Source organism: Arvicola amphibius, chromosome 2, assembly GCF_903992535.2.
Source record: "Arvicola amphibius chromosome 2, mArvAmp1.2, whole genome shotgun sequence".
Classification (NCBI taxonomy): domain Eukaryota; kingdom Metazoa; phylum Chordata; class Mammalia; order Rodentia; family Cricetidae; genus Arvicola; species Arvicola amphibius.
In genome coordinates, this window is record NC_052048.2 from 131,376,682 (window position 1) to 131,396,682 (window position 20,001).

Below are 20,001 nucleotides of genomic sequence, written 5' to 3' on the forward strand. Positions count from 1 at the left end.
ATGGGAGCTCTTGGTGTGTGCCTGCGAGTCAATCCCGCGCGTTTGGCAGGGGGCAGTGAGTGGGGAGCCGGAGCTAAGTCGGCCTGTTGGAGGCCGCCCTGGCGCCTCTCGCTCTCAGGTGCGACTTCCTAGTTCGTACGCAGAGGGGGCAGGGCACCTTCTGCCTGGCTGGCTGGCCGGTTTACTTCTGCAGCCTCCAATTGGTCGGCTAGCAGAGCATCACAATCACTTCCCGGTCACGCTGCATCCGCGTTCCCGTTGTGCATCCCACGAACTACGCGTCCCGTGCGGCTGTGCGGCGGCGGAAGCGGAAGCGGGTACGGAGGTACCAGCTGGTCTCCGGAGGGGGATAGGGGGCTCCATGAATGGAAGCGGCGGCGGCGGCGGGAGCGACCTGAGCTTGGCTCCGGGGCCAGGGCCGGGGGCTGCCCAGGGCCCGCACTGGTGTATGGGGGCGGCTCCTGGACCCTGAGAGCGAGGGCCAGCGACTGGGCCGAACTGGGAGGGGCGGGGCCGGGCGGCCTCGGGCCGGAGGCGCGTCGGGCTGGAGCCGGTCACGATGCCCCGGAGGAAGCAAAGCCACCCGCAGCCCGTGAAATGCGAGGGGGTCAAAGGTCAGGGGTCAGGGGCCTTGAGCGGGAGGAACAGGGGTGGGGTCAGTATAGTGGGTTCAGGTCTGGGTGGAGGGGGGACTCCTGAGGTTTTGGGGGCGGGTGATCTGGGCTCATAGCTACCTCCAAAGTATTAAGGGAACCTGAGAGGGTCAGCGAGTACGGGAAGTGCAGTTTACAATGGCTGGCTCCCTGGTTCGGATTATGGGCACAGCTTGGGAGGGAGAGTCCACAAACTCCCTCTTCTCTTTAGTGGATACTGAAGATTCCTTCGACGAAGGACCTGGGGCCCTGGTGTTGGAGAGTGATTTGCTACTAGGCCAAGATCTGGAGTTTGAGGAGGAAGAGGAAGAGGAGGAAGGTGACGGCCACAACGACCAGCTCATGGGTTTTGAGAGAGTCTCCGAAGGTGTGTTTAGGGGTCGTGGTTAAGGATTAGTGGCTATTGGTGGTGACTCAAGCCTTTTAGAAGTCAGTGTCAGTGACCAAGACACCACTTCCTGCTACAGTGTAGGACTGGCTTGGTTTCCCACTTGATTACTTGGTTTGCTTAAGGGTCCCTCAGCAGCATCATTTTCCTGGGGCGAAGTACTGGGTCTGGGCTGAGTGTCATGAATACAAAGATGAGTGACTCATATGGCCAGAGTTAGTGCCCTTTTAATAACCTTGCCCCTCGCCTCGTTCCTTGTATGTACTCCTCAGGAGGTGCGTGGAAGGGACTTCTGTAAATAAGCTCGTCTTTGACCTGTAGCGTCAGATCCTTTGTACTGAGAGGTTTCAGTTTCCACTCTTTAAGTCTCTTTTCTTCCCCAAATATTTTTAAGTCAGGGATATATTTATATTCCCCATATAAAAGGATTTGCTCGCCAGGCAGCAGTGGCGCACGCCTTTAATCCCAGCACTCGGAAGGCAGAGGCAGGCGGATCTCTGTGAGTTTGAGGCCAAACTGCTCTTCCAAGAGCTAGTTCCAGGACAGGCTCCAAAGCTACAGAGAAGCCCTGTCTCGAAAAACAATGTAATTTGCATTACATTGTTTCCACTTGCTCCAGATTGTGCCACCTTGAGATGGGTTTCATTTTATTGTCAGCCAGCGCTTACTAAAAGAGTCTCAGGGGCTTTTGTATTTTTACTTTATCTCAAGAATTAATGCTATTTTACATCAGCCTGTACCCCTTCTTCAAGCCCTTGATCTTTTCCATTTAGCAGAGACGGTGTGTGTGGGTCAACCTTATTGTCAAAATTAGGCTCAGAGAGGTAGGTAGATTGAGTGTTCTGAGGTCACTATAGGGGAAACAGATTCCTGGGAGAGATCTAAAAGGTTTTGTTTTTATCAAATTAAGGGTGGGGCTGCTAAGTGCGGCCATAAGGGAGAAATGACAATTTGGAACTTAGACTTCCGAACCATGTTGTTTTGTTTTTTTTCCTCCCCTTTATTTTTGTCTCACCAGGAGACTCTCAGGGGGCCAGACCTGGACTTCCCTATGGGCTGAGTGACGACGAGTCTGGGGGCGGCCGGGCACTAAGTGCGGAGAGTGAAGTTGAGGAACCAGCCAGGGGTCCAGGGGAGGCCAGGGGTGAGAGGCCAGGCCCAGCCTGCCAGCTGTGTGGGGGGCCGACAGGTGAGGGGCCGTGTTGTGGGGCAGGAGGGCCGGGTGGGGGGCCCCCGCTGCCCCCACGGCTTCTGTACTCATGCCGCCTCTGCGCCTTCGTGTCCCACTACTCGAGCCACCTGAAGCGGCACATGCAGACACACAGCGGGGAGAAGCCGTTCCGCTGTGGCCGCTGCCCCTACGCCTCAGCCCAGCTCGTCAACCTGACACGACATACACGCACCCATACTGGCGAGAAGCCCTACCGCTGTCCCCACTGCCCCTTTGCCTGCAGCAGCCTGGGCAACCTGAGGCGGCACCAGCGCACCCACACGGGGCCTCCCACTTCTCCCTGCCCGACCTGTGGCTTCCGATGCTGTGCTCCACGACCAACCCGGCCTCCCAGTCCCACAGAGCAGGAGGGGACAATGCCCAGGCGATCGGAAGGTACGCAGACCAGCACAGATGCTGGGGCGTGGGACGTGGGAGGGTAGTAAGGGGGATACTTGGATTAATAGCCCATGTCTTATTGTTCCCACAGATGCTCTGCTCCTTCCAGACTTGAGCCTCCATGTGCCACCAGGTGGTACCAGCTACCTGCCAGACTGTGGGCAGTTACGGGGTGAAGGGGAGGGTTTGTGTGGAACTGGATCAGAACCACTGCCAGAGCTGCTGTTCCCTTGGACCTGCCGGGGCTGTGGACAAGAACTGGAGGAGGGTGAGGGCAGCAGGTTGGGAACTGCCATGTGTGGGCGTTGCATGCGAGGAGAGGCTGGAGGGGGTGCCAGTGGAGGACCCCAGGGCCCCAGTGACAAAGGCTTCGCCTGCAGTCTCTGCCCCTTTGCCACTCACTATCCCAACCACCTGGCTCGGCACATGAAGACTCACAGTGGTGAGAAACCCTTCCGCTGTGCCCGCTGTCCCTATGCCTCTGCTCATCTGGATAACCTGAAACGGCACCAGCGTGTCCACACAGGAGAGAAGCCCTACAAGTGCCCCCTCTGCCCGTATGCCTGTGGAAACCTGGCCAACCTCAAGCGTCATGGTCGCATCCACTCTGGTGACAAACCTTTTCGGTGTAGCCTCTGCAACTACAGCTGCAACCAGAGTATGAACCTCAAACGTCATATGCTGCGCCATACGGGCGAGAAGCCCTTCCGCTGTGCCACCTGCGCCTACACCACAGGCCACTGGGACAACTACAAGCGCCATCAGAAAGTGCATGGCCATGGTGGGGCAGGAGGACCTGGTCTCTCTGCCCCCGAGGGCTGGGCCCCACCTCATAGCCCACCCTCTGTTATGAGCACTCGGGGGCCGGCAGCCCTGGGTGCTACTGGTAGCAGGGCTCTCCATACAGACTCACCTTGAACTAGGTTCCTTTACCTGGGGTCTTAGGAATTAGCCCTGCCTCTCCTGCATTTTATACAAATGAACTAGAAACCACCTTCCTCTTCCTCCCCCGCTGGCCAGGGGCTCCACACAGACTAACCTAGGCACTATATGGACCAGCCTCAATCAAATGGGCAGGGGGCCATATGGACCAGGGGGCCTGGTCTTGGCTCATGTACTTAATGAGCTAAGTGATTAGGACCTTGGATTCACTGTCACTGTTCCCAGGGGCCATGGATGAACTGGTTGGGGACTGCCCAGCCTCTCACCTGTTTTAACTTATTTCAGTGCTTTATAATAAAGGAAACACTAACAAAGCCATGTCTATGCTGAATTGGCAATGGCACACAGGCCTTACCCTTAGTGAGAGGGAACCAGAGGTAGGCAGCAGTCAGGCTGAGTTTAATGATGGGGAGTTGGTCAGACCATTCACAGACCTCTGCCCACCCTTTGCCCATGGCCTGGCCCTAAAAAGCCAGAGACAGCCCATGGGGAGCACTAGCTCCTCCCCAAGGCAAGCAGTCCTGGTCCCTTGGACTTTGTGCAAAATACTAAATGCTAATTTGGCATCAAGAGCCAGCTCTGAAAAAGAGTGATCTTTTGTGTAGCCAGCCCAGGAAAAGGAAGATAGGTTAGGAGGCCCCTGGCCAAAAGGAAAAAAAAAAAAGGAAGGGAATAGGAAAAGACTCCCCTAACTTGGGAGCATAGGCACAGGGCAAGTTTGTGTAAATTTCCTCTGGGGTAGAGGGCAGACATCCAGGCAGCTGAGATTATAGATCCTCATCTCCAATGCCCTCGAAGGCGAAATTGCCATGGACGGCACTGGCACTGGCATCTGTGCTGGGACTGCCAATTCCCCGCAAGCTCACGGCACTCAGCTTACTCTGTAACAGAGGTGGGAGGAGGGTCAGAGGGCAGCAGCCTGTGAGCCAGCCTCTTGCAGTCAACCTCACCAACCCAATAACTCACTGAGAGTTTGACCATGGATTCCCGGCTGGCGTCTGGTGACTCCTGGGAAAAGGAGGCAGATCAGTTAGATTTAGGAACAGGGATGGGAAGGCAGGGCTAGGAGCCAAGGCACTGATGGACATTAACTTACAAGCAATGGTGGAGACTTCACTGCTTGCTGGCTGTCTGAACGTTTCAGGGTACCCCCCACTCGCCGACGCAGCATCTAAGGACAGATCCAAAATATTGCTAAAGGGCAGAAACCTCAGAGCCCAGCCTCTTCCCCTTCCTACCAAGAGAAATCTCATTCCCAGAACACAACAGGAGAGCACAGCCACACAACTGCTTGGCCTCTGGTGCCATTTACCTTCCTGATACTGCCCCCGGACTTCTTCACCATCAGCTCGTCCACCATGGACTGCAAGCAGATGCTCATCATAATAGCCTGAGGGGAAGAAGCTCAGCCTGATTAGAGATACTATCCCTAGCCAGATCTCCTAACAAGGGCTCCCACTCACATGGAGTCCTGGAAGCCTAGAAGTAGGAACCTATGGGCTCACACCTGTGGGCTGGTAATGGTGACCCACTGTAGCCGGTCCTTGCTCATGAGGTATTCGAAAGCCAGTTCCAGGCGCACCTCACCCCGACCCCGGCTCGGACTGCTCGTGCTTCCACTGGGGAGTGGCACCTAAAAGAGGAATAGGACTCAGGCAGATTTCATTGTGGCCAAGTTGTGGACCTCTGCAGCCTGGGATTGCAAGGCTTGCCAGGTCCCACCTCAGAAGGCCTTCCCTCTCATCCCAAGTCAGAAGAAAGTCAGGTGTGCTAATTCTAAACCTTGAAAAGCTGAGGCAGGAGGATCATGAGTTCAAGGATAACTGGGCTACATAGTTCCAGGTCAGTAATAGGGACATGACTAGAAGTTGTATCAAAAACAGAAACAAAACTCACAGAGGAGGTGACCCGCCAGCATCGCATGCGGGTAACCCGGAAAGAGCCTTCACGGAGTTGCTGGCCAGGCAGTCGCAGCTGTAGACTGAGCTCACTGTTGCCTGCGCTGACCACTACAGGGCAGTCCTTCTCTGGAAAGTCAGCCACACAGGCATCAAAGCGCAGGTAGCCATAGTGCCGCAGGGTTTGGGCCAGCCGTAAGAACTGAAAGATGGTCACCGAGTATGCTTAGTCACGATGGGGTAGGGCAGACTTCACTGTTTGGAAACAGGGCCAAAAGCTCACCTCCTTCTTGGAGACTTTGTCTTGCAGAGATTTGAGCTGCCGGTGCTGCTCTTTGGTGACCAGGATCCACCCATGCTCAATATCGGACACCGTCTACATACAGCGGAGACAATGAATGAGGCTGGGGCTTCAATGCAGTGATCAAAATGAGCTGAGAAGCACCTGCATGAGACCCTGACTTTATCAGTTCAGAGAGGCAGAGTGTGCTAGGAGCTCTGATCATGTTCTACGAACTTCCCCGTGAATGGGGACCAGAGACATGGAAGTTCTCTCGGAAAAATGGAGTACCATAATCATTTCAGGGCAAGGGTTCTGCACAGCTCTAAGCTCACCTGAGCATAAAGCAGGTTCAGGCCAACCCGGTTCTCCATGACATCGTCGTCATAGGCAGAGTCCCAGTAACTGTGAGGCCAAGGGTGGAAAGGAGTAAGGGGCTACACTGGGGTAAGGGGGTAAGGCAAAGGTAGGACGGAAATGGGCATACAGAAGTAATTGCAACTATGGGCTAATTAATTGTGGTACACTGGAAGGAGGGTGGGAGGTGTGGGTAAAACATCCAGCATTGCCCCTTGGCCAGATGAAGCTCCCTCAGCATGCAGCCAGCCATCTAACCCAGGCCCGGCCCTGACCTCTTTCTGAGTACAATCTTGTACTCGTGACTTCGAAGACTGGTGACAGATACATAAGGCAGCTCAAACTCCTGCAGCTTCCGTACAACTGTGGATTAAAAAAGAAAAGTGTGGTCAGACTAAAGAGGAAGGGAAACCAGTGGAAGTGCTTGGAGGAAATGTTCCCTTCTGACAAGAGGCAGACGGAACTCACTGCCAGAAGCAGTGCTCAAGCAGTAAGGGCCAGAGACACTCACAAGAAAAGGCTCCATCCTCTTTTTCTCGAACAAGGAAGAGACTAAAATACCCGATCAAGTCATCCGGAAGATCCAGCTTCGCAGCCACAGCCTGGGAACAGGAAGTACAGCTTATCCAACCGGCTAGTTCCAGTGCAGGACTTGGTGCTCAGTGGGCAGAGGGGCTGCACTAAGCCTGCATCTCACCTCCAGGACATCTTCAGTCTGGTCAGACGTTAACACATTGACCAGAACTTTCTGTCCATTGCTGAGCAGCACTTCCAAGGAAACCTCCTCTGTGGGGACTTGCTGTGTCTCCTGTATGGACAGACAAGGACGGGAGGCACTACCTTATTAATGTAGGCCTAGGGTCCTGCTTAGATGCACCCTAACTTCCTAAGCCCCCTGGTATCGTTCTTAAACTCAGGCTGGACTTCTGAATTTCAGTGGTGCAACAGAAACTTTGTTCCATTAAAAAAAAAACAAACAAAAAAAAAAAACCTTTTAAATGCCAGATAATAACCGTGTAATTAAAATGACATTGTCCCCCATCAGGTCTTTCTCTTAAATAAGGGTTACCTGTTGGGCCCGACGGAGAAAACTATTAAAGGTCTCACTGCTCCCAAGCAATGGGTCTTGCCGAACTGTGGGGTCAAGAGAATGATAGTATAGTAACTCAGGACTCACTCTTGGCTTCCCCAAGTCCTCCTCTTTGTAAGTACTCCAACCCCATTTCCTGGGCTAATGGTGGCCTGCTACATCCCCTAGCTGGCCTCACCTCACACACAGTTTGTATAAATTCTTTACCTGCCCCACCCTTGGCTGCCATCTAGTTGAGTCCAGTCTACAGAACTAGGGAAATAACAATGACGTTAACCTAAAGCATATCTGATACAAAGTTCTCCCCACCCATCTAAATTACTCCTAAAACTAGTGTTACAGCCAGGCGGTGGTGGCACACGCCTGTAATTCCAGCACTTGGGAGACAGAGGCAGGCAGATGTCTCTGTGAGTTCGAGGACAGCCAAAGCTACATGGAGAAACCCTGTCTTTAAAAAACAGCTAGTGTTATACTAGTAATTCCAGGTTGCTTTACTAATATGGAGTTTCAAATCTGTGATGGCACTTTATTAATTAGGGAACATCAGACAGGAGGCTTTCTAACTATGACAGAGCCACCTGACTGACTCTTTTCCCAGGGTCCTAGAGATCATCCATCCACTCACCAGCTTGCATGTATTTCTCTAACTGCTCTCGCCTCTGTTCAACCTCTGCAGGCGTCAGAGAGAAAAGCTTCTTTGGGGGGAAGGCAGGAAGCACATTGGCCCCATACTCCTTCCGAAGCTATGTGGAAAGAGAAAGAAAATTCTTCACTTAAGCGAATAAGTGGCAATTGAGACTCGCCAAGTCCTGAGTTCCCCTCTCCAAGTGGTCATCTGAGGAAAGTTGACTTTGGAAGAGTCAGGATCTCAAGGATCCTGGGTATAAATTCTTAGATATATTAATATGTATAAGCACCTCCACATTGTAGGGTGGGTTTTCATGGTCCAGGAGCCCCCTATCTAACAAGACTGTTCACTGAACCCTCACAGGAAGTAGACAACATTTACAGGGAACATCCATGTGCACAAATAATAAAGTCACAGTATACTCATACAGCGTATGGAAGGGACTTCGGTAATTATCTAGTGCTCATTTGGAGAAATCAGGTAACTGGCTCAGGACTGACAACTAGCTGTCAGTAGAACAGGGCTGTCCGCGAGTAGAGTAGATCTCACTATCCGTGAGGAAGGGAACACTGTATCACAGATACATGACCACCCGAACATGAAAGAAGTCAAGAACAAGCGAAGGAATCAGTGAATGGGCTGCAGTAAGGAGGGAAACGAATTTCAAAGTTCTAGGTTGGAGTGACAGAAGGAACGTGCTTGGGCTAATTGGCTTCGTTTTGTTTTTTGCTTTTTTTCCATGCAGGGGCAAAGGATGAAAAAGCAGTTCAGAAAAGAAGGAAGGTGGGCGTGATTACTGGGAGGAGCAGGTACTGTGAGACAAGTCGCTTAGGGAGGTTCCCCGGAATATCATGCTACCAAGACACACCTTCCACTGTGGCAGTGGTTAAAGGTGAATGCAGTGAAAGGGGACTAATGTCCATGAGTATGGAAGGGCTTGAAGCTGCATCTAGATAGGGGCTCTCCTCCCACCTGCTCGTGCAGCCCCAGGAGCTGGCTGTAGCGCACCCGACAGTGCAGGACTCCATTCACGTGAATGTTATAGGCCTGAGGACACAAAAGCAGGCAAACAGCTCAGGGTCGAAGTCCGAACCACCTCTTGCCCCCAGAAGCCTGGCCGTCTGCGCAACGTGCCGAAACTTCCCAGGACGTGGCCTGTTTTCTCTTCCCCCCCGCCCCGGGGCCAGGTTCCAAGCAGAAGGCCCAGTGCAGGGGAAATTCGGGCGCTTGTGCGGCAGTCTCCCTCCCGGAGATGACAGTAATGCCCACCACCAGTCGCGGCCTGGTCAGGGGATAGGAATCGCCCAAAGAACCTATTGGAGCTTGGGATGACTTCTGTACGAAGCTGAGATGCGAGATGGCTTCCAGGGAGGTTCGAAGGCTGGAGGCCGCTCCGAGGACTCCGGCCCGTTATCCCCGCCCCGGCCCAGCTCTAGCAGCTCCTCACCACGTAGGCGGAGCCGCCGCTGTCCCCGCTGCGGGACTCGGTTTCAGGAATGGAAAAGTGCATGTTCCCTAAGGCAGAGCTCCGGACTACCAGGGCCGTAGCGGCTCTGTTCGCTCGCCTCCGCCACTCAGCGCGTCTCCGCAGTCCAGCTCGCCATTTTGGGGGGCCTGAACTCCGAGGTGGGAAGGCTGTAGGACGTAGGCTCTGCGAGCAGCAACCTCGGCATGCTGGGAGCTGTAGTCGAGGGCCAAAGACTATCCTAATTGGCCACCTAATGTCCCATGGTCCTCACCACGACCCGTAGTCCGGGGCGGGACCCAATGCACGCCGGAAGTTGTAGTCCTCTGGGGATTAACTCCTCCGGAGGCGGCAGAAGAGCTTGTAGCCCAGGTGGCGCTGTAGTTTGAGTGACCTCGGCGGGAGGAGCCTAGGACCGACAGTCATGGCTGCGGTGGCAGTGGCCGTTCGCGAAGGTAAGTGAAAGGCTGGATGCACCAACTGGTTCAGGGGCAGATGAGCGTCAGGTCGCTGGTGCGGAGCTCCGAGCGCCTTTGGGCCTTGTCTCCTAGTTTCTGCGCATCCCCGGACTGGTTTATATGATCTAGGGCGCAGCTCGGTGCTCCTTGCCGGCTGTTCCCAGAAGGGTGACTGACCCTTTTCCTCCCCCGCCCGTCCTTTGATCCTGCCGCGCAGTGCGTCCCCACGCGGAACCCGGAGCGCCTGGCGCCGGGCCCCCGAGCTGTGGTCATGCCAACCCAGCAGCCTACTGCGCCGACAAGTCTCCCCAAGCTCTCCCGGAGCCTCTCTGGCTCACTCTGTGCTCTGTTTTCTGATGCAGAGTCCAGATCCGAGATGAAAACAGAACTTTCTCCTCGGCCAGGGGTAAGTGAGGGAGACCTCCCAAGTCGCCTGTCAAGCGCTGCATAGAAAGCTGTGTCACCTTTCACTCCCGTCTCCCGTCCCTTTCCAGTTCATTTCTCAGTAGAACCAGATTTTTACAGAGTTTAACAGTATGTAACTATGGCTCTGAAGAAGTTTCTCTTCTTATGAGATGTAGACTTGTAACAGAAGTCAGAGAGGATTAGGGACTTAACCTTGTGGGAATCTAGTACGCATCCAGTAGTGTTGATACACCTTTGGCTTTGCCTGGGGAAGAGCAGTTATTGTTTCTGTCTCAGGCAGCGGGGCGGGAGATGACCCAAGAAGAGAAGCTTCAGCTTCGGAAAGAAAAGAAACAGCAGAAGAAGAAGCGGAAGGAGGAAAAGGGGGCAGACCAAGACGCTGGCTCTACCGTATCTGCAGCTCAGCAGCAAGGTGCGGCAACTCTTTAAAGAGCTGGAGTAGGACGTTGGTTGAGGGATTTGGTGGGGAAGACAGAACAAAGTTGATCTGAGCAAGTACATAAGAGATTACGTGGGAGGCAGAGACAAATGGGGCCAGCCTAGTCTACACAGTGAATTCCAGGCCAGCCAGTGATATATAAAGTGACAAAAAGGGAGGGGGGTTGGAGGGAACATTGGTGCAGAGACCATCCTTAGGCTTGGGCACTTCTTCCTGTCTTTAGTAGACCCAACCAGAGAACTCCCAGGACCCGGTAGTCAGTCGGGAGGCACTGCTGGGGAGAAAGTTCCAGCTGGCCGGAGTAAAGCCGAACTTCGTGCTGAAAGGAGAGCCAAGCAGGAGGCAGAGCGGGCCCTGAAACAGGCAAGGAAAGGGGAACAAGAAGGGCCCCCTCCTCAGGCCTGCCCCGGTACAGCTGGAGGAGCCTCCTCAGGTATCTTCTTTTTTTGTTAAAACTCCAAACTCCACAAAGTCCATGTGCCAGCATGGACTCCCATTCTTACCTTAGGAGACAGAGTTTGAACTTTTTCTGTTGACTCTCCCTGCTCCATCTTCCCAACTTATTAATTTCCTGCTGTCCCATATGCACTAAAATCACATGTCAAGGCCAGGCAGTGGTGGCTCACACCTTTAACTCTAGCACTTGGGAGACTGGGGCAGGCGGATCTCAGTTCAAGTCCAGCCTGGTCTACAGAATGAGTTCCAGGACAGTCAGGACTGTTACACAGAGAAACCCTGTCTCAATAAAATAAAATAAAAAAACAAAAAAAAAACATGCCATTAACTTCCAGGTGTGAAGCGCCTCCCTGAGCCCACCCAGGTCGAGGACCCCTCACCTCTGAGGAGGCTTATTAGAAAGCCAGAGCGACAACAGGTAGGAAGTGGAGAAGTGCCCTGGCAAAGTAAAGGTCCAGGAACACCCGAGCAATGGGGTCAAAGAAGTGGGCTTACTTTCTTTCCAGCTCTGACCCGGAAGTTTTGAACTCTGAATTATTGGTCACATTCCCTTTGGTTTTGTCAAGGTTCCTACACGAAAGGATTACGGATCCAAAGTCAGTCTCTTTTCCCACCTACCCCAGTACAGCAGACAGAACTCCCTGACCCAGTACATGAGGTATGATCTTAGGGAAATTGTTCTCGGTCTAGGGGGTTGAGGAACCCAGTGTGAAAGTAGCTGGAAATTAGAGATGACGTGTGGGCAGGGCACAACTCAAGGTGAAACTACAGGAATTGGGGAGTCTGTACTAGTGAAGGGGGTTCCTTCTCATCAGGAGCATGGGGCAAGAGGTACTCAAGTTCCCTTAAAAAGTATGTGACACTACCATCCCATCAGCGTCCCATCCTCTGTGATCCACCCAGCCATGGTGCGACTCGGTCTGCAGTACTCCCAGGGCCTCGTCAGTGGCTCCAATGCCCGGTGCATCGCACTCCTCCATGCCTTGCAGCAGGTATGTCCTGTTCTCTGTCTCTACCTGATTCTGCAGGACTACCCAGCATGTCTCCCCAAAGTCATCTCCAGGGCAAATAAGTAACAACTCACACACTGAACACTTTCTTAATGAAGCTTACCTCTGGCCCATTTCAGAGACCTTCCTTAGGGAGCATTTTGCTGATCCGAGTGTTTATTCTTTAGGTGATTCAGGATTACACAACACCTCCCAGTGAGGAACTCTCCAGGGATCTTGTAAATAAACTAAAACCCTACATCAGGTGAGCACAGCCATGCAGGGCCTTTTTTATGCCATCACTGTTTTCATCCTGCTGTTCTCTTTAATTCCTAACAAGTTGTACAAACTTGAGGCATTGTTGTTGCAGCTTCCTGACCCAGTGCCGCCCCCTGTCGGCAAGCATGTGCAACGCCATCAAGTTCCTTAACAAGGAAATAACTGGCATGAGCAGCTCCAAGCGGGAAGAGGAGGTGATGAAGGGTTCTGGGAACAGGAAAGGCTTGTGTCTGTGTCTGTGGTTAGGATAAACAGCACATTCCGAACTCTCAAGACATGTGTTGGCATGCCACATGACCCTAGTCACTACCTAGGGAAGTGACCTGAGCTCTTGGCATATTGGGGCCCAGTTCAGGCCCATAGTTATATATTTATTTCAAGCATATAGCATGATTTTTGCTTTGAGATAGTCTATGTACTCTTGATTGTGTCCTGGATCTTGCTATGTAGACCAAGTTGGCTCAGACTCAGGGATCCTCCTGCTTCCTGAGCGCTGGGATCAAAGGTGTGTGCCACCATGCTCTCTTGACACTTAGGCCAAGTCAGAACTTAGAGAAGCCATCGATCGGTATGTGCAAGAGAAGATCGTGCTTGCGGCTCAGGCAGTTTCGCGATTTGCTTCTAAGAAGATCAGCGATGGGGATGTGATCCTGGTGTATGGATGGTACGGTCAACACTGACTGAGAAAACCGGGGAACGTCAGAGAAATGCCTGTCCCTGCCTTTGCAAACAGGCTGGCCAGCAGTTAGTCACACTTGTCTCCTCCATGTCTAGCTCCTCTCTAGTGTCACGGATTCTTCAGGAAGCATGGGTTGAGGGTAAGCAGTTTCGAGTGGTGGTGGTGGACAGCCGGCCCCGACTTGAGGGAAGGCACATGCTCCGTTCTCTTGTCCGTGCTGGGGTCCCAACTTCCTACCTGCTGATTCCTGCAGCTTCCTATGTGCTCCCAGAGGTGAGGGTTCTCACAAGAAAGGAACTTCGGGGATGAAGGGAAAGGGTATAGTAATACAGGCATAATCTTTTATTCTTTTTTTTTTTACATTTATTTATTCATTGTGAAGGAGTAGGGGAGTGAAGGATGTGAGGGGTGGGGTGGACAAAGGCAGAATGTTCTGGCTCCATGTGGAGTCAGAGGACACCTTTTGGAAGAGTCAGTTTTCTTTCCACATTTAAATCCTGATGATAGAACTCAGATGGTCAGACTCGGCAGTGACTTCACCCATTGAGCCATCTCATGGCCCTTGCCTTTTTATTATTATGGCCTTGTTATATTATTATAATTATTGTTTTCTTGAGACAGGGTTTCTCATGTAACCTATTTATTTTGGAGACGGTCTCATTATGTAGTCCTGGTTGGCCTAGACTCAGAGATCTGCTTGCCTTTGCCTCCCAAGTACTGGGATTGAAGGTATAAACCACCAAGCCCAACATTTTTTTTTTTTTTTTTTTTGGTTTTTCGAGACAGGGTTTCTCTGTGGCTTTGGAGCCTGTCCTAGAACTAGCTCTTGTAGACCAGGCTGGTCTCGAACTCACAGAGATCCGCCTGCCTCTGCCTCCCGAGTGCTGGGATTAAAGGCGTGCGCCACCAAAGCCCAACATCTTTTATCCTTAATAGAAAGAAGCAACTAGGAGGCAGAGGCAGATAGATCTGAGTTCAAGACCAGCCTGGTCTACAGAGTTCCAGGACAGCCAGGACTATACAGAGAAACCCTGCCTTGAAAAAAAAAAAAAAAGTAGGGGAGAGGGAGCTGGAGAGATGGCCCAGAAGATAAGAGTACGGGCTACGCTTCCAGAGATCCTGAGTTCAGTTCCCAGCAACCTCATCATGACTCACAACCATCTAAAATGAGATCTGGTGTCCTCTTCTGGTGTGCAGGCAAAACACTGCATAAATAATAAGTGGATAGATAGATAGATAGAAGAAAAACACAAGTGCTCCATGCAATAGCAGTCTAGTTATCAGAAGAAACCATATTAATGTAGTAGCCACTAAAAGGAACAGCGCAGTTTCCCTGTTCTGGGATGATACAAGATGGCAGGGTGTTCTCTAAGAGCAGCCAACATGGTTTGTTGCTTAGTGCTGCTGTTCTGCACAATAGCAGGGGACCTTGTTATATACTGATAGAACATGACATTTTTTTCTTCCCTTTCCTCATTGTCTAAAACAAACAGGTTTCCAAGGTGCTATTGGGAGCTCACGCACTCCTGGCCAATGGATCTGTGATGTCTCGTGTAGGGACAGCACAGTTGGCCCTCGTAGCTCGAGCACATAATGTCCCAGTACTGGTCTGCTGTGAAACATACAAGTTCTGTGAACGTGTGCAGACTGATGCCTTTGTCTCTAACGAGCTAGGTAAGTAGAGTAGAACTGAGGCTTTCAGGGACCGGAGAAGCCTTGAGGGGGAGGGGAAGGTAAACTGTGCCACTTCTCTTCATTGCAGATGACCCCGATGATCTGCAGTGTAAGCGGGGAGAACAGGTGGTCTTGGCGAACTGGCAGAACCATCCATCGCTCCGGTTATTGAATCTGGTCTATGACGTGACTCCCCCTGAGCTCGTGGATCTGGTGATCACAGAATTGGGCATGATCCCTTGTAGCTCTGTGCCTGTTGTCCTTCGAGTCAAGAGCAGTGACCAGTGAAAGGGCAAGGGTCAATAAAAACTTACTCCTGATTGCCCTAACTCTACTGCCTTTGTATTTCTTTGAGCATCTCTACTTCTGGGGTCAGGAACCCACACCCTGCAACCCCTCATCACCCACTGTGAAGCTCTCTGTGGAAACCCTTCTCGGGTGGTGAGCTCCAGGCCGGTGCTGGGAGGATGATGGTTTGTGTAGGCATCAAAGTATTCACAGGCCAGGCATGGTGGCACTGGCAGAGCTTTCCTTAATCCCAGATGGGGTTGCCAGTTGCTGTAAAATTTAGGAGCCAGCCTGGTTTACATCGTGAGTTCTGGGCTAGCTAGTGTTACAAAATGAAACCTTGTTTCAAAAACAACTACTAGGGCTGCAGAAGTGGCTCACTGACTAATTTCCAGAGGACCTGTGTTCAACTCAGCATCCATAGGGTGGCTCTCTATCTGTACTTCCAGATCCAGAATATCCAACACCCTCTTCTGACCTCAGGTATGCATATGGTGCCTATATACAGACAATGGGAACACACATAAAATAACAGCTGGACATGGAAGCACACGTCTTTAAACCCAGCATTCAGGAGGCAAATGCAAGAAGAGCTTGTGGTCAGCAAAATTCTAGGACTACATAAAGAAACTAAACCTCAAAAATAAAAACCTAAATATATTTATAATTTTTTAAATTTTATTTATACAGTGTTTTGCCTGCATATATGCCTGCAGGCCAGAAGAGGGCACCAGATCTTATTATAGATGGTTGTAAGCCACCATGTGGTTGCTGGAAATTGAACGCAGGACTTCTGGAAGGGCAGCCAGTGCTCTTAACTGCTGAGCCATCTCTCCAGCCCCTTAAAAACTTTTTTAAACAACTAAAAAAAATTATTTGTGCCAGGCAATGGTGACACCTTTAATCCCAGCACTTGGGAGGCAGAGGCAGAGAATCTCATTGAGTTCGAGGCCAACCTGGTCTATAGAATGAGTTCCAGGACAGTTAGGAATGTAACACACAGAAACCCTGTCTCGAAAAACCAAATAAATGAGTAAATAAATAAGCTATTCATGTCTTGAGTCATTAGAGCTAATATTAGCTAAGACTGTGTTATACCTGAACTAGGAATGAGGAGGAATATAAATACGTCATATCTAGATATGGTGGGTCCATGCCTTTAATCTCATTGCTCAGATGCAAAAGCAGAAAGATGAAGTCAAAAAACTAGGTAGAAGAACACATGCTTACCTTGAATAAAGCCTTGGATCCATCCTCAGCACAAGTCCTAGCCTTAGTAATAAGTTGGTGTTTATTTATTTATTGGTTTTTCAAGAGAAGGGTTCTCTGTGTAACAGCCCTGACTCTCCTGGATCTAGATTCATAAACCAGGCTGGCCTCAAACTCACATATATCAGCCAGCCTCTGCCTCTGTAATGCTGGAATTAGAGGTGTGTGCCACCATGCCTGGCCGATTTATCTATTTAGGTTTTGAGACAGGGTCACTCTATGTAGTCCTCCTGGCTGTCCTGGAACTCACAGTGTTGGGATTAAAGGTGTGACCACCACTCCTAGCTCTAAATTAGCATTTTTCCATATTTAGTATATGTCAGAAATAGTTTTGCCCTTTTATACTGTTAATATGCCCGTTGTGGCCAGGCATGGTGGTGCATGCCTTTAAGCCCAGCACTTGGGAGGCGGAGGCAGGTGAATCTCAGTGAGTTTGAGGACAGTCAGGACTGTTACAAATAAACTCTGTCTTGAAAAACCAAAACCAAAAAATAGTAAAAACAAAATTTTTTAAAAGGCCAGTTTTGATGGCTAACACTGGTAGGATTTGCTGAAGGAGGTGAAGGCAAGAGGATCAAAAGTTCAAGGCCAGCCTGGGCTACACATTTACCCACCCTTGGAGAGGCAGGGGAAGGCTAATCTCTGTGAATCCAAAGCCAGCCTGGTCTATAGAGTGAGTTCCGGGACAGCCAGGGCTACACAGAGAAAGCCTGTATCTAAACACATCTTTCTGGCTCTTAAAGGTGAGGAAAGGGAGTCACAGAGAGATTAGGTTACTCAGCCAAGGCCACTCAGCTGAGGCACAAAGAGCTCACTTAACACAGTTGTTCATGTGGTCACAAGCAGTCTGAATCCAAATCCGTAAGTTTTTTTTGTTTTGTTTTGGTCAGGGTTTATGAAACCTAGGGCTGTGGACAAGGACAACCTTGAGCCTGAAGTGACACACCTTAAATCCCATCAATCAGGTAGTAGAGACAGATTTCTGAGTTTGAGTCCAGTCTGGGCTACATAGTTAGACCCTAGCTACAAAATCAAGTTATAAATCATTGTTTGCTTCCTGATACAAAGCAATGTGAAGTACCTTGACCCATTTAGGGGTCACTACCATAAGGCAGATATGAAATTACCGGGCCTAAAGAAATGACTTAAGTGACACCACTTAACTTTCTGAGACGTTGTTGGTTGGCTCTGATACCAGGAATGTGGCTCATAACTATCTATGTCCAGTTTCAGGGAATCTGATGCCCTTTGAACTCCACAGGCACCCACACACGTGGGCAAATAAACTCACATAGGCATACGCACATATACATAAAAATAATTTTTTTAAAAAAATTGTGGTTTTTTTTTTTTTTTTTTTACTTTTTGGTTTTTCTGGGGGGACTCACCGTCCAGCTCCCAAATAAATCCACACGGAATCTTATTATTACTTATAAATGCCCAGCCTTAGCTTGGCTTGTTTCTAGTCAGTTTTTCTTTTTTTTTAAATTTATTTATTATGTATACAATATTCTGTCTGTGTGTATGCCTGCAGTCCAGATGAGAGCACCAGACCTTATTACAGGTGGTTGTGAGCCACCATGTGGTTGCTGGGAATTGAACTCAGGACCTTTGGAAGAGCAGGCAATGCTCTTAACCTCTGAGCCATCTCTCCAGCCCCTAGTCAGTTTTTCTTAAATTATCCCATCTACCTTTTGTCCCTGGCCTTTTATCTCTCTATTTCATTTTTCCTCCTTATTCTGTGTCTGGCTACATAGCTGGGTGGCTGGCCCTTGCATCCTTGTTATGCCCACATCATGAGTCCCTAAGAGACCACCAGGAGTCCAAGTTTGTAAAAGCAAAGAGCCTTTACTGCAAGCTCGAGCTTAGACTCTCCGGCTGTCCTTTCTGACACAGCGACTGGATCAGAGAGCCCTGAGCTCAGTCATGGCAGGGTTTTTAAGGAGTAAAGAATGGGGGACGGGAATTCTGGATTCAGATGGGGGTTGAACTTCTGACTGGGCAGGAGTGAGGTAACAGAAGTTTTGTCAAATAGGGATTGGTACTGGTTTTGTTGCAAGGAAATTGGCAATCTATATATAGATTATGTAAATTATCTTTAACGTTCTAGAGCATTTAGTACTTGTTTGTCTCAGTTCTGATTGATCTCCCACAGGGTACAGTTTGTGGCTTTTCCTGGTTATTGTGAGGTGAGGTCTAGTCCCAGTATTGTTAGTCTGCAGCCTGTTATGGCTGCACTAATGTTGTTAGGTCTCTTCACTCTTCTCCTAGTTCTCTTGCTCCTTTATCCTCCTCATTCCAGATTTCTCTTCCTGTTTTATTCTGATTGCCAGCTCTACCAATCCTTTCTCCTGCCTTGCTATTGGCTATTCAACTCTTTCTTAGACCAATCAGGTGTTTTAGTCAGGTAAAGTAACATAGCTTCACAAATACAATATAAAAGAATGCAACACATCTTTACATCATTAAAACAAATGTTCCACAGCATACACAATTGTAACACATCTGAAAATATTCCATAACAAAAGGTCTTGGCTTAACTCATACCTTCCAAGTGCGGGGATTGCAGGCTGAGTCACAATGCCTGGTTCTGCTTTTATGGCCTTTGGGTTAACAGACAGTGTAGGAAGACAGAGGAACTATCTTCACAGTGAGCTAGAGGCAACACAAACAGGACCCTTGAATGTGACTGGGTCTACCTAGCATAGTTGTCTTCGATGGGGAACACATGATGGAGTCCTTGGAAAATCCTTTCTTAGTAAAAGAACCAGGAGGCAGATCAGCAGAGGAAATAGCTTCGTGTGAAAAAAACAGTTCTTGCTGGGTGGGGGTGGCGCATACCTTTAATCCCAGCACTTGGGGGGTAGAGGCAGGCGGATCTCTGTGAGTTTGAGGCCAGCTTGGTCTACAAGAGCTAGTTCCAGGACAGGCTCCAAAGCTACAAAAAACATGTCTTAGCAGGACTAGCCAGTTGCAGAGTAAAGTTCGGTGATGTTGACAGATAAAGCTACAAAGGTAGAGTGGGGCTTTAGTGAGAACCAAGCGATCCTGAGCCTTGGAATAGAAATCATCTGAAAAGGTGTTTGTTTTTTAGGACAGTGGTCTCACTATGTAGTTCTGGCTGTCCTGGAATTCACTATGTAGACTAGGCTGGCCTCAAACTCACAGAAATCCACCTTCTCTGTCTCCCACCACCACCACCCAGTTTTTTTATTTCTACATAGGACAAAGGGAGAGTGAACTGTGTGAGAATACTTATCATTAGACCAACAATTATCAAAACTTGCCATTTTTTGTTTCCTTTGACACAAGGTTTCACAACAGTAAACTGTATAGCTGGTGCTGGCCTTGAACTCAAGCTCCTCCCACTGCTATTCCCCCAGGGCTGAAATATGCCACACTTTAGGTTTTATTATATTGAACTGTGGAGGGGTACACAGGGATGGCAGTCAGATGACAACTTCATCTCCCCAGTCCTTATTTTTTTTCCCTTGCTGAAGTTATTGTAAAGAAAATTCCAGACATTGATCATCTTCATTATTGCAGACTTCAGTGTGTCTCCTAAAAATACAGTTCATGCCAGGCAGTAGTGGTGCAAGGCTTTAATCCCAGCACTTGGGAGGCAGAGACGGGTCTATGAGTTCAAGGCCAGCCTGGTCTACAGAGCAAGTTCCAGGACAGGCTCCAAAGCTACACAGAAAAACCCTGTCTCAAAAAACCAAAAATAAATAAAT

At 50.0% G+C, this 20,001-nt stretch overlaps 3 protein-coding genes across 10 annotated transcripts; 2 read left to right on the top strand and 1 right to left on the bottom strand.

Annotated features, from left to right (window-relative positions):
* The first annotated feature begins 321 nt into the window (after positions 1-321).
* On the top strand, positions 322-3,906 carry Znf513 (zinc finger protein 513). 3 transcript variants are annotated; one of them, XM_038318534.1, is made up of 4 exons: positions 322-614; positions 865-1,020; positions 2,060-2,647; positions 2,742-3,906. In XM_038318534.1, exons 1-4 carry the CDS (start codon positions 560-562, stop codon positions 3,566-3,568), a joined length of 1,626 nt encoding a protein of 541 aa, XP_038174462.1. In that variant the 5' UTR covers positions 322-559; the 3' UTR covers positions 3,569-3,906. The 3 variants fall into 3 exon arrangements, with proteins under 3 accessions (XP_038174462.1, XP_038174463.1, XP_038174461.1); XM_038318535.1 differs by lacking the exon at positions 322-614 and adding an exon at positions 637-655; XM_038318533.1 differs by lacking the exon at positions 322-614 and having other exon boundaries at positions 681-1,020.
* Positions 3,907-3,970: 64 nt separating this feature from the next.
* On the bottom strand, positions 3,971-9,533 carry Snx17 (sorting nexin 17). Of its 3 annotated transcripts, none has more exons than XM_038318541.1 (15): positions 9,293-9,533; positions 8,818-8,892; positions 7,843-7,960; positions 7,197-7,261; positions 6,825-6,935; positions 6,639-6,729; positions 6,403-6,490; positions 6,106-6,175; positions 5,774-5,866; positions 5,489-5,692; positions 5,100-5,225; positions 4,905-4,982; positions 4,689-4,763; positions 4,559-4,600; positions 3,971-4,473 (listed from the first exon to the last, which is right to left on the bottom strand). In XM_038318541.1, exons 1-15 carry the CDS (start codon positions 9,353-9,355, stop codon positions 4,360-4,362), a joined length of 1,413 nt encoding a protein of 470 aa, XP_038174469.1. In that variant the 5' UTR covers positions 9,356-9,533; the 3' UTR covers positions 3,971-4,359. The 3 variants fall into 3 exon arrangements, with proteins under 3 accessions (XP_038174469.1, XP_038174470.1, XP_038174471.1); XM_038318542.1 differs by lacking the exon at positions 9,293-9,533 and adding an exon at positions 9,159-9,271; XM_038318543.1 differs by lacking the exon at positions 9,293-9,533 and adding an exon at positions 9,159-9,271 and having other exon boundaries at positions 8,714-8,892.
* Positions 9,476-15,039, top strand: Eif2b4 (eukaryotic translation initiation factor 2B subunit delta). 4 transcript variants are annotated; one of them, XM_038318540.2, is made up of 13 exons: positions 9,476-9,765; positions 10,131-10,174; positions 10,471-10,606; positions 10,860-11,066; positions 11,425-11,507; positions 11,656-11,747; positions 11,967-12,081; positions 12,267-12,343; positions 12,449-12,551; positions 12,894-13,021; positions 13,132-13,309; positions 14,530-14,710; positions 14,799-15,039. In XM_038318540.2, exons 1-13 carry the CDS (start codon positions 9,735-9,737, stop codon positions 14,996-14,998), a joined length of 1,575 nt encoding a protein of 524 aa, XP_038174468.1. In that variant the 5' UTR covers positions 9,476-9,734; the 3' UTR covers positions 14,999-15,039. The 4 variants fall into 4 exon arrangements, with proteins under 4 accessions (XP_038174468.1, XP_038174466.1, XP_038174465.1 ...); XM_038318538.2 differs by having other exon boundaries at positions 9,478-9,765; positions 10,857-11,066; XM_038318537.2 differs by lacking the exon at positions 9,476-9,765 and having other exon boundaries at positions 9,977-10,174.
* Positions 15,040-20,001: the final 4,962 nt, after the last annotated feature.